The sequence below is a fragment of the Leptosomus discolor genome, chromosome 4 (genome assembly GCF_034619465.1).
Source record: "Leptosomus discolor isolate bLepDis1 chromosome 4, bLepDis1.hap2, whole genome shotgun sequence".
NCBI classification, from domain to species: domain Eukaryota; kingdom Metazoa; phylum Chordata; class Aves; order Leptosomiformes; family Leptosomidae; genus Leptosomus; species Leptosomus discolor.
The window spans coordinates 10,960,127-10,973,685 of NC_141394.1; the positions used below are offsets into that span (position 1 = coordinate 10,960,127).

Genomic DNA, 13,559 nt, shown 5'->3' on the forward strand with positions numbered 1-13,559 from the left:
GGGGGTGTCTCCGGGACGAGATGCTCTTGTCCTCCCTGGAGGACCTGGACACCGTTTGACGCATCAGAAAGCCAAACCGGTGCTTCCGATTGCCCTTAGAATTTGTGGTGTCTTTTGTAACCCACCCCCTTGAGAGACAGATTTGTGCTTAACTGTTTTTATTTTTTAATATGTATCTGGAAAGATCAGGTTTGTGTGTCTCAGGAAGGAAGATAACCACGATGTGTGCTCAGTGATACATTCGATCATGATTTTACTCTTAAACCAGGGCTTGTAGCTCTATTAGTCAGCTGTCAGCTTTCACAAATGGAGCTTACTGGCAAAACACAGACATGTGCCTGTGTACGGTCAGTGGGTAGTTTTTGGAAAGCCCCAAGTGATTACGCAGTTAGGCCTATTGTCAGGTGATCATACCATCACAGCACTTCTGTTGAGCGTGCTGTTGTTTGTAATGGCTTGGAAGCCTGAAAAGTGGAGGTATAACACATCTTGCCTTCATCTTGAAAAAGGATATGTGATCTGGGTCAATGGTGGAAACAGTTAATTCCAGGTCACGTAAAATGAGAATTGAAAGCTTTGCGAGTACAAAAGACACAAGAAGATATCCGTGTGTTGCCGTACCAGTAAAAAAGCGGGGAAGCAGGAGATATGATGAATTTCTGCAGGAATTTTGCACGGTAGCCAGTGCTTCCGTGGTCACCAACACTGCCAGGTCCTGAGTGCCCCTTGCTGGGTGCCAAGCATCTTTTGGACTTGCAGCAAGGGGGCTCCATCTTTTTGCACCTGACCCTTTTCCAGTAACTACCGAAGAGCTACTCCACAAAGTAGTCTCGCTTGACCCCTTTGATGCTGGCTTGTCAAGTCAGTAGTGCCTTACTATGTTGTCGTCTTGCTGGATGAGGCAACTTAAATTGTGGTGAGGATTTGAGTTTTTAAATTAATTCCCAGGTGATAATTTAATTTCTATTTGACAGACGCTTTCAGTGGTAGCAGCCCTTGGGTTTGGGTTTGCTTGCCAAATACTTAGTCACACAGTGGGATACTAGACAGAGGTTTCAAAAGCAGAGGCTAACGCTCCTCTGAAGCATGTCCCGGGGTTTGAGAGTGGTGCTGTAGGCTCAGGAAAGCAGAACCAGAGTAGTGAGTACAGGGTGAGCCAAGGGTGCAGTAATTCAGCTGGCTTCCAATTCCCACGTTCTTCTATGTGGCACAGGCTTACTCAGGTCTTACTCGTATGTTTTTGGGCTTCAGTGGTTTGGGTTTTTTAACAGTATGTTCTAGTGCAGGTGGGTTGATTTTTTTATTTTTTATATATATTCTCTCTCTGTCTTTCTCTTGTATATAGTAACTACTCTTTTGACTTTTCATATTGTAGTCACTAAATGACCTTCCAAGCAATCTAGGGCTCGCCTCATAGCGCAGCCTGGAAAACCTTTCAGTCACACTGTGAGTCAGTTCTTTAGATCCTTATTTTTGTATGTGTCTCTTCCTTTTCTGTCGCCACTTTGCTCTGAGCAAACTCATGGGGAAGGTAGGCTTGGATGAATCTGGTGCCTGCAAGAGAGCTTTTCTGGGCTGCTGTTCTGAAATATGCTGAACGTGTCTCCTTACAGTGTACAGGTTGTACTCTTGCCTGCCCTTGTGAACAATTCAACCGCTAATACTAGACTAACCCTTCCCCAAAACTGGAAAAAAAATGGTTTTTTAAAGCTGTAATTACAGTCACTCTCTTGCAAGTACCAGAAAGGGTTAGAAAGTAGTATTTGCTCATTTCATTGCCATATTGTTTAATTTATGTGTCAAAAATGAATAACCAAGAGAGCTGTATCATAACGACCTTTATGGAGATGTTTATACATTCATAAATTAAGGTTGCTTGTTGAGAGACGGAAAGACTGGTTTTTGGGGAGGCAGTTTGGACCCAAGTCATATTTTTAACAGAGAGATAAGGTCAGGAAAAAGTGTTCATAATAGAAAAGCTGACACAGCTTTATCCCCAGGGTTTGACCTGGTGCTACTGCATCAGCACTGCTGCTGCATCCTCGGTGTGTGCGCGGGTTGAGGGGCCGGGGTGACAAGGCTTGCAGGCACCGAGTGCTTGTTGGAGAGGAAAAGCAAGAATCATAGAATCATGAATTTGGAATAAGAGACCCAGGGGCTGAGCCTGGTCTTGTAATATCTCCATGAAACTAATGTCGAAAGGCAGGGATTATGAAGAAGGAGGGGAAAAAAAAAAAAAAAAAGGCTCTCAAGTTCTGCTGAAGGCATAACAAAAGGTTGCATTTTTTTCCTCACAAATCAAGACATGTAGAAAACAATGTATTGCAGTAGCAGATCAGACAGCTTGTTGAACTAAGGATTTGAAGCCTCCAGTTGCTGTCCCTCAGCTCACTCTGCTTCCTGAGAGCTTTTTGCCTCTGGCCTCTCTTCACTCTGTGATCTGCTGTGCCCCCAGCCCACAAGCAGCCATCCTGCCTTCCTCGTCCTCCTCCTCACAATGCACCCGTTGTGCTGAGGATGAACAGAAACTATGCTCCTAGCCTGGCGTCGTAGGTGTCTGCTCCCATCCGTGCATCCCGGAACTGCCAGCCAGCCCATGGTGTCATAGCAAGAAGAGGAAGAGAGTGGTTCTGGGCAGTGTGGAAGTGAGAAGAGAAGATGAAGGGTTAAGAACAGAGGAGCACGCAGGATGGGGAAGGTTTAAAATGGAGTGGGAAAATCAGATTTTAGTCTCGAGATTTCTGACTACTGTGCACTTCTGCTGGGCTGCCCTCGTGTAACGCCCCGTGGTGACTCAGTTGTGAAGTTATATGGGAGACTAGCGGTGCCTGGCTTCTCGGCTGGCTTCCCAGCTTGTTCAGCTGAGTTGTCTTACAGGCCTTACACCTTCAAGCTTTTCTTCATACCATTGGCTATGGTGTGAGTTTCTGCTTTGCTGTTTTGAAAGAGACTTTTTTTTTCCTTGTAGATATAGCAAAGATAGGGCAAAAAAAGTAAAATATCTGAGAAAACTAAGCTAAACAAGAAGCTGCTGTATGTGGGTTTTCTGTTTCCAATGGAAGTAGTTAGTTAATAGTGGTTAGTTTTATTGTTTCTCTTTTTTATTGATTTTTTTTTTAAAGCAGATTACTTAGGAACGACAGGAGGAGGCTAGTAAGTGATTCTTACCTGCTGTGGTTTGATCTCCCTCACTGAAACACTTTTAATTCCAGTGAGAGAGAAGCATCAGAAGAAGAGTTTTTATGGCGCCAGATCTTGGAACTGGGATGTTAGGGGGAGCTAGAGGCAGGTTGCTGTGCTTTCTGGTGGTGCACCAAGGGCTCTCCAAGCAGAGAGGCTGAAACTGCAGCGGGTGCTTGTTATTTCTGAGGCCAGCTCTGCTGTCAGCCCTTTCCTCAGGAGCCTGTTTGCCGTAGCCTTCTCTGGAACAATCCCGCCTGAGGCCAATTTTGTGATGGGAGCTGGAGGGATGGGGAGGGAACTGGTGATGTGAGGGCATAGCGGTAATCACAGTCTTACTCACTGACGTTTGAAAGCAAGAGGCATCCTCCTGTGGTGAGGATATTTTCTAGTGAAACCCTCAATTCTGCTACTTCTGAAGCCAAAGGCAATAAGCTTTGGGAAACAGATTGTGATCTGAGATGAAACTGTAAATTTGGAGTAACTGCATTCCTGCCGTAGAGTTGGAGTTTCTGAGTGTCACTGAGCAAAACTTCAGTTTTATTCAATTTAAAAGTGGCATGTAGCAGAAGGGTAAATGCATTAGTATAGTTACTGAGTTTCTTGCAACTATATATATTCCATATAGCGTGTAACGTGGATGCTCAATTTAGCAATAAAAGCAATTAATTTTCCTTTTCAGCTCTTTGGAACAACGTGTTCCAAAATGTATGAAATTAAGCTGATTTTGCTGTACGCTGTAAATCTGCTTAGCTTAGAAAAATATTTTTTTTTGTTGTTTTAAACAAACAGTGGTTCTTAATTAGGTAATCAGAACTCTGCTGCGCTCTGCAGGCATCGCAAAATGAAATGAGACACTAGTGGCTATTAAGCTCTCGTTTGTTTGCAATGTGTGTAATGAACATTGAGGCATCTTTAGGGACAGAGGTGTGAAAAACATCTCGGCTGCGCTTCTGTTGCGTGTTCAAGAGTGTGTGTGTATATGGGATTGAACACTGATCTCGACTTTTGGGAGAAGTTATGAAATGCGAAATGGCCTTGCGCGGTTTTTCTGGATGTTAAATTTCTACCTGGAATTATTGTGAGGAGCTTCACATTACAGCAATGGAAATTCTAATCCTCATGGGATCGGCTTGTAATTGAGAACAGAATGAATATACATGATAACTGCATGATCCAAATTTACCTGCAGCTGCCAAGAATTACAGTACACCCCCCCCCCTTTTTTTTTTTTTTAAATTAAATTCTGTTCTATTGGCACGAAAACGGGGAATTGGAGTGCTATGTTTACAACATGCAAAGATGAAATTGCCTTTTCCATAGTAGCTAAGGTCAGGGTTTTTTCTTCTTCTGGACAGTAATTTACAAATGTTAGTTTCGGACTCATGGTTGTGTAAAATGGCCAGAGTAGAAGTTGTACAGCTCACCAGGAAAAGCAAATGCTCTTCTCAGTGCTCAAACACCTCTAACCCATTACGCTACCGCACTATTTATCGAATCATCCTTCAGATTCTACCTTTTTGCTCTGTTTTCTGTTGAAGTATTTTTCCGTGTTTGTTTACACACTTCAAAACAGTTTAGGGAAGCCCTTCCATGACCTTATTAGTTATATTTTTGTTTTACAAATTGGCAGCCTTCTTGGCACTTAAGTTTGCATGGAGGGGGCGAGCTTTTTGGTGGGGCAGCTCCAGAGCCACTCAGTCATGAGGGACCCATGTGACATGAGGGCTCATCTGCTGTACCAGGCTGTGCTACTGGGAGAACTCCCCTCCTGGTATAAAGCCACATCCTTTGGTTTAGGTTTTCTCTAGTAGTGTGGAATAGGAAGAGCAAACTGTTGGGAGAGGTGAAATTGCTCCATGGACTGTGCCTCTCCCATGCCAAAGGAAATCTGCTGTGCTCGCTGTACTGAGAGTAGCAGGGACTTTTCACGTGGGGATAGAAACTGCATGAGATTACTCCCTAGAAAAATACCTCTTAAAATATGTGTGGTGGCAGAAACCTCTACACAGGTCAAAAGTTTGAAGGAGCTGGAGACCAGATTTAATAGAACAAATGTGAAGTCAATAATACGCAAGGTAAATGAATTTCAGCGTGTTAATGGTCATAAGACTTTCAAATAGCAGTTAGGTCATGTACTCCAGACAGCGCATACTGCAAAGTAACATGATCAAGACTGTCATCTCCCCAGGGACGGAGGAGACGTCCTGCTTACTGTGTTTGCGCTGCATCCCGTCACGGGCCGTGAGGAGAGAGACATGACCGAGAGAAGATGGACACTTGACCCTGAAGCAGAGGGGAGGGGAGGTTAAGTTTTAAAAAGCTCCTCGAGACAATTAATACAAAGTGCCAGCTCTCCAGCTGGTCTGAAGCAATTCAGAGAAAATGAGTGTCCTGGAAGGCTTAGGGTGAGATCTAGGCCAGGGTTAATCCAGTTTTGGTTTATGTTTTAAATTTTAAAATTTTGTAAATATTTTCAATGTTGTAATTAAGAAACTACAATTGAGAATTGTTTTCTGTGGTCTTTTAACCTTGTTCAGTCTAAATGAAGTCAGGGAAATGTGAGGCAGGTTTGTTTCCCTCAGAGATAACGAATCATAAGAGGTTTCTCTACCACACTTAAGTGTTGACTGAGATGGGAGGTGAAAGATGGGGGGCGGGGGGAAAGTACAGTTTGTTTATTTATTTTCTTTGTGCAAACCATCAAGTGCCAAAATAAAATGAGACATTTCCCGTAGTAGTTACTCATGTATTTCCCTCTGGAAGGAGGCTGGCTGAGGAGAATCATTCCATGTAACTCCACGTGACTGCAACATACAGAAATGCCTGATGTGGAGACAGGAATAAAACTCAGGGTGGGATTACACCATTAATGTACGTGATGTACATCTGCTATTTACTTGTCCTGTACGTGTAAAGGAGAGTGGGCTTGGAGTTCCTAGGTCCTCTGGACTTTTTTTTTTTTTCCCTTTTTGTCTCGTCCCAGTTTGTGGCAGATCTATGACTGCTGTTTCTTCTGACGCAGTGCAAGCTTATGTCAGAATGTCTGTGGTGTACAAAAAATGGTTGTGTGAGTCTGTGACCCCGATGCTGCCAAATGAGGAGTAGCGTGTGTTAAAACAAGGATGATGACAGTGGCCTTTAACAAAAATAAATAATCCTAACCCTTTTACGCTAAAAATATTGCAGTCAGTTGTCACAATTTATAATGAAAGCACAAGCTGTTGGTGTTGCTGAGTGAGGTGAAGCAGTTCTGGGCAGTTGGATGCTGGATAAGGATGCACTAGCTGAGAGAACAAAGAAGGCAGGTGCAGATAGCAGCGCAAGGACTGAGTCGACGTGCATGACGTGGAATATATATGAGGAAACAGATAAAATTAACTATGATCTGCAGGGGACGGAGAGCGGCAAGGTCAGCGGTGTCAGCAAAGTACAGCTGTAGGCGGCAGAGCGGAGCGGAGGCTGCCGTGGCACCAGCAGCACCGGAGCGCTCTGTGTGCTCCTGCTCTGGAAGTAGAGCTGGGACTTGCGGGTGGGCAGCGTTGGCGTGGCAGCGCTTGCACGGGGGAATCCGTGTGTGTTAAATGTTTTTAGTGTCCGTGACTCCAGCCTTCCTGTTTTGAAAACAGGTTTCCTAGCCAGAAGTTGCAGGCTGAAATGAATGGACATTTTTCTTCTTTATGGAAGCCCCTCTCTGCATACAGATATATTTAGAGATGGGTTTTTTATGTAGTAGGTTTTAAAAAAGGTTTTTTCTTAAGCTACTTTGTAAGTCCTGGCATTCTAGCCTGCAGGTGGTCTGGTTGCTTCCTCCAGTTTTGGATTGCAAGGTGTTTGAACATGATGCTAAAACTGTCTTTGCTGGCCCCTTTCCTTTGTCAATGCTTCGTGATCCACCTGATTTGCAAATCTAATCTGAAAAAAATAATCATGTACTTCTGATTATATTAATGGCATCTACTTAATTTTCTTTCTTGACCACTTTAGTTATTTCTTATTAAAAGTATTATTTATCACAGCTAAGGCAACAAATACGAGACAATGCAATTTAAATAAATACAATACAGTGACTGTAGGTTTCTGTTTCATGATAAAGGTAATATTGGTCTGTACAGTGAAGGAGACTGTGCTAGCCTTAATGAAAAAAAATGACATGAATGCAATTTCTCAGGCATATTCAGTATTTCTCAGTAACCTCTTCCAACTTTTCCTTATGTTATGTGATACTTTGCCCCAAAAAAGAACAGCAAGTAGTTAGAGCAGTGGGCTAAAAGTTAAAATCAGATAAATAATCCTATAACTAACCTTCCAAAGAGCACACATGTCAGCCTTTCTTCCATTTGCATCCCTCTCTAGAACACGGACAGTGCTTTTTCTCTTTAGGATCTAATGAGGCATACCTGACAGGGAGCCTGTCAGTTATGGTTATGCTGGTGGTCGCTGCAGAATTTCACTTGTTAAAATGTAAAGTGACTTTGAGTGAATGTGGGAAGTGCTGCTGTAACTCCTGGCACTGATTCCGGCATGGTAAGGAGGCACGTTGGAGTGGTCTTGTTGAAGAAGAAAGAGTTTCTGGAGTGCTTTGAATATTGGGGCTTGGATATAAGAAAGATGCTGAGTGAAAAAGGGGGATGAGGAGAATGTCACCCTTGATACTTGGCATTTTTGTTGGCAGTTTGGTTATTCGGTTCACTTGATCATCGCCCCGATTCCTGCATTTGTTGTTTCCTCCTAACGAACTTGTCAGCACTTTAGGAGGTCTTATTTTAAAGGTCGGTTGTTTTTTTTTTTCTTCTTTCCTCAGAACTTTTTTCAATCATGGCAAATTACCAAGCAGGAGGTTGTCTATTGTGGGCCGACTTGTTTAGTATTTATCTCCATTGCTGTTGTGGGCAAGCTTAAAAACAAACCCCTTTCCTTATCAGTAAACAGAACATGGGGACCCTGGTCTTGTTGCAGTTTTGTTTGCTTATAATTCTTCAACAGAGTTAATGTTTTCTCTGCCTGCACAAATCTGTTAGGTTTTGTACTGAGCCTTTCGTAGCAGCTAAAGCAGCTTAACTGACAGGTCACTGTTACTGAGAACTTTTTGTATCAGGCTCAGTTTTCACTTCCCAAAATTGGTGCTGGGTTTTTTTTGGGTTATTTCACTGACTTCTCAGCTTCTCCTTGTGAATTTGTTAAGAACTTCTGTACTTAAAAAGAAAACAAAAAAATCCTAACCTATTTAGTCTGTCTTTGGAAGAACTTGATTCTCCTGTTGTGCTTGGAAACTGCAAAAAGGGTATGTGGATTCATTGCTTTGTTCTGAGCATCTGTCTTTACATGTGAAAAAATGTGGAGCATTTTGTCCTCCTAGTTGCACTCCTGAGGTATTTACTAATCAAAAGTAGAGAGGACATGGACAGAAACTGGCTGGCCTAGGAAGCTGTGCGTATTGGGGATCCTGCAGTTCTGCTGCTAGGTGTGCTGCACATCGTGGAGGTCTGCTTGCAGGTGGTGTCCTGGTATAGGCTGAGAGGCGGTGTTGGAGGCGATAATGATCATTGCACGTTATTTCTTACTGACTACGTTCTGTATCAGCAGTTTGAAGGGAATATGTAGGGGTTTGTGCAGCTCCAGACTGTGGGGACTTCTCGGCAATTACTGAAGGGCACATGTTTGGTGCTTGTTTACTTTGATTTAAATATCACAGGGAAACTTCTGCTGTATATTTGGGAACCTTTACTGGTTTCTGCGCATGAGACGCCTGTTGGAAAACCCCATAATGTGGAATGGGATGCTGGTGTTATCCCCGTCCTGCCCACAGTGTGAGAGGCCACAGTCTTGACTTCCCCTTCATGTACTCAGTTTTGGCACGTAGCACATGTTCCCAGCACTGGGTAGCAGTGTGGCAGCTCACTGCTTGCCAGCATTCCCTTTGGACTTGTTTCCAGCCGTGTTGGGGGCTGCCAGGAGGTGTAGGAGCGGTGTGTTGCAGTGCACAGCTGGGTGAGAGTTGGAGAGTTACGGTGGTAGTTTGGAATATTCATAAAGCTTTCTATTCCTTACCCTATTCTAGGCTAATAATTTCAATCTTTAAAACAAACAAACAAACAAAACCACAAAACAAAAAAACCTCGACAAACCAAACCTGAAGCACTCTTTCTGTTTAATAGCAGCATGAAATAATTTTTATGCTGGTACCTTCTCCCAGGGTTTATTTTTAAAAGCTTTTATTTGCATGGGAAAATAATCTGCCAGTATCCCTTACTCCTGCACGAGTTGTTCCAAATTTCAGTGTAACTGTTAGATATTGTGTATGTCTGTGAGAAATGCTAAACCAGAAATTCAGATATGAGCAAATACAGGAAGATACAGGGAAAGTTTTTGTTTGTTTTCTTACTGTATGTAATCGTTCACCATTAATCACCTCAACAAAGTCATAATACTCAGAAGCTGCGTCGTCATATACATTAGTATCCCTGCTCATTGTGAAGGTATTGTATTATTTTTTCCTTAAATTCTTAGCAAGGGATAAAATGCCTTGGTAAACCTTATTTGCCATTCGATTTGGTAGTAAGAACGTCTAAACTTGTACTGCTCCGCAGCAGTTGGAGTCACTTGACTGGGGCTGTACAGGGTTTCTTGTCCCAGTGCTGAACTGGGTAAATCAGCCCAGACTGAATGCCATGCTGCTGCCGGGCTGAGGACACTGTCCTTGTTGAGGACGCTGCTGCTGCATCTGCGAAGCAGAGAAGAGAGTAACTTCAAAAAACTTTGTTGTTAGAATAACAGATGGAATTTTCATGATTAATATATCAGTGATAATGAGTACTCCTGTTCCTTTGTAAAGAGCTTGCCTGGGTATTTATTCCAGTGGGATATTCAATTCCATAATACTAATCTTCCTGGGAATCTAGTTGGAATGAGGTAATAATTTTACGAAGACTTAAAAGTCATGGTCATCCTGTTTTCTAAACTTGGTACACATCAGTTACAGACTTGAATATTTTTCCATAATAATCAAAAGTATTGTCTTAGACGTACCATGATAAGGAGCATGGAAACTATGGAGTTGAAGGTCTTCATGATTTATTTTTTGTCTGTGCGTGTGTTAAGGTTTTCTCCCCCTGCTGTTGTTTGGTGGAAATTGTCAACAATTAGGAAAACTGTACAGCAAACCGCAGTTAGATGCATGAAGAAATGAATGAAAATATGCAAGTGCTAATTAAATGTGTGCTTTTGCCTCTAAATCTGTACAAATCCCATAGTGTCTTTGTGCCAACATAAATTCATGCAATTCTTGCAAGCATTTCCCACTAGAAAGAGGATAGGATTATTGCCTGTAGGGCTTTAATAGCAGAAAATATTTGTGACTCCACTGGATGTTTGTAAGCTTTACATGAGTCATTTGTGAAGGGTTAAAAAAAAAAACCCTTAAGAAATGCCTTAATCCTTTACTGTGAAGCAGGTAGTGATCGTCCAGCTGAGCCAGCACAGCCATGTGAGGTTCCTGTGAAACGTCGCTCAGGTGTTGCATGAGGTGGGGTACTGGGCTGCTTGGGCTGTGCTGACTTAATACAGTTAAGTGATTTCCTATGTTGATTTAGGAAAAAAAATAAATTGAAGTGATGAGAAAGCAGAACCTGTTCTTCTCTGTATAAGCCTCACTACCTCTTGTTAACTGCTGTCATAGTAGACTGGAGGTCTTGGGTGGTTTTGGGATGTGAAGCTGAGCAAAGAAAGAGGCTTAGAGCAGAAATAATTGGAGGCTACATGGTGCACGCAGGGAGGAGTTTTGAAGTGAGAAAGGTCATGTGAAAAAGTGAAGCCTGGCAATTATCTCCATCCCTGTTACCAAGCTAATGATAAATCTTCTTTTGGTTATGAGGTGTTCTTTACTGTTTACACTTTAGATTAAGGAAGAAACCCAAACCCTCGGTATCAGATAAAACACCATTCGGTGATGATGCCTGGCTTCAATATCAGTGTGCAGGCAGGGATTCTGGGATGGTCAGAATCTGGTTCTAATCTTTGCATGGGATGGCAGCTGCTGTTGAATAACTCATTGCATGTGCAGCCAGGTTCTCATCTGATTCATTTTCAGAAAGGCTAGACATACAGCTAGAAAATAGCAGCCCTCTTAGCTTGTTTATGTCCTGTTTTTACGCAAAGCATTTTCTACCAGTACTGAATTTCTCAACCACACCATCATCTGCATTTTAATTCCTAAAAAAATAAAAATTAAAAAAAAAAAGGGAAAGAGGTGGAAGTGACCCATGAGTCACAGAGTCCAGTTTGTAGCACTCCAAGGTAAGAGTGCAGTAGGGTCCAGGAAAGTTTCAGAGATATGTCAGTCCACCACTGTGCTGTGGAGCTACAGAAAGTCTCCTGAACCTGCAAAAAGCTGTAACACCTGTGATAAAAGACCAAAAGCTGTAAGTGTAGCAAGTGGGGGATGCTGGTGGCAGGGGAAGATCACCAGGGCTCTGTTCTGGCCATAGCAGGGAATTTCTCAAGTGAAACTCCCTGTTGCTCCTAGGAAGCAGAGGTAGGTGAGGCTGATGGTGCTCATGGTCCCTCCCTCCCTCTCCACCCCTGACAAGGAGGGGAGAAATCCCTGCGGAATCGAAAGCAGTTGATCATTTCGACCTGGGTCCATGGGCAGGACCCAAAGAACGGTGGTTTTCTGCCGTTCTCACTATTGCAGCAATGCTTAGCCGTAGAGGAAGAAGGGAACTTCTGGTTTATGAAGAAAACTGATAGCTAAACATCAGCTACGTGAACAAAACAGTGTCGAAGGATGAGAAGACTGTTGGTCAGTGGTATTGCAGCGTAGGAAGCTTTTGGGGATCAGTTGAATTGTTAGTCGTACTGGTGTTTAGGCTATTTTTTTTTTTTCTTTAAGAGCACTGCCTGTGAATATGCTGTTTGCTGGCCAGCGCTGGCTCCGAGGGCAGGAGGAGGCTGGCAATAGCTTTTCCGTGGGAGGGAGGAGGTCCTAGTGCATGTACTTTGCTCAGGACTTTGGCCCATAAAGGGGAACAGAGCCTTTCTCGTGCTTCGGACGTTCAACCGATTGCAAATTAGCACTGGGAGAGCGGGCACGTAAGTAGGGAGCTGAAAATTCCGCAGGGTTCAGACCCTCCGGGCCTTCATCTGCCTTTGTTTTCTGGGTTTGAAACCAGAGAATTAGTGGGCATGCTGAAACAAGTTTTTCTTGTCCTGCCTGCTCCTCTCCCAGGGTACCTACCTCCTCCTCCTGCCTGTCAGCCATCTGTAGGCCACCTCTGAGGAGCTGGAGGTGTTTTCCTTAGTGAACTCATCATCAGAATGACGGCGTAAAACCTGTGACCTGCTCTAGGCTCAGCTGGATCAGCTCTGCAGGATTTGTCATTTGGAGTGACGGCTGTAACGGAGTTAAAGCTCTGTTTAACCTTACTTAAAACGTCCTCAGTATGTCTTTTTCCTGAAACGTGCTTGGTTTTCACGTGTGGCTGTGTTTCCCTGTTAGGGGGTTCTTTTTTGGGATGGGTAGGAGGAAATTGAAGCAAATGCTGATGTTGCATAAATAATGAAAGTTTAGTGCTTTGATCTTACAAACAAAATAATGCTTTTCTTGCTTTTCTTTTTAGGATGTACTTTACAAAAACGTTGCTTGTCGTACTGCAGAAAGAACCAAAGCTTCTAAAGCTTTATTGAAGCCTACCTTAATTTGACTCTCAAGGAAAAAAATGCTTTGCTGTATTGCTTTGTGCAGACTAATAAACCCTTTTGACTTGCAAATCTCTTGCCCCTGTGAATTAAGTCTTGTATTATGCAAATCTCCCTTTCAGTTATCCTTTTCTGATACCTTGATTTTGAATCTTTCCTTTAGATCATGGCTTGCATGACATTTTCTTTCTTTTCCTTTCTTTTTGCTGTTTGCAAAGACTCTTGGGAGGATTTGACAGATGTGGTGGAGCAATTGCGTGGTGATGATACAGAAGGTGCGTGCCACACCAACATCTTTCAGCTATTATTTCCGCTAATAATTGGCTTTTGCCTTATTATTTTGAGCCGGACTGCAAAATACAGTTTTCCTTTTCAGTGCCAATAGCTGTGCCTTTGTGAACGTGTTTGTCTGGTTGAACGAGGTTCGCAGCCAGAACATGCTGTACTAGTTGCACAGGGTTTCTGCTCTCAGTGTGTTAAAGAAAATGTCTTTGATCACTTGAGTGTATGTATTGCTCTTGCAATTGTGTTAATTTACATTTAAAATGGATATTGTGAAGGCTTTTCTTCTAAATTTTGTCAGTCCCTTCATGGGTTCCATGTGATCAGTTTTGTTCCTAAATTCTTGCTGATCCTTTCTTTGAAAATATGTACGTACCATGTTGCTTAAAAAAATGTTTCAA

At 42.9% G+C, this 13,559-nt stretch overlaps 1 protein-coding gene across 5 annotated transcripts in view; it reads left to right on the forward strand.

Moving 5' to 3' along the window:
• RUFY3 (RUN and FYVE domain containing 3) overlaps positions 1-13,559 on the forward strand; it is a 54,176-nt gene that overhangs the window by 8,769 nt on the left and 31,848 nt on the right. For 2 of the 5 annotated variants that reach the window (XM_086463686.1, XM_086463689.1), the window contains exon 2: positions 13,095-13,151. The exons of the other annotated variants lie outside the window; for them this stretch is intronic. In XM_086463686.1, the coding sequence (XP_086319812.1) occupies positions 13,095-13,151 (57 nt within the window). The remainder of the gene's footprint in view (positions 1-13,094; positions 13,152-13,559) is intronic. 5 annotated transcript variants of the gene reach the window in all.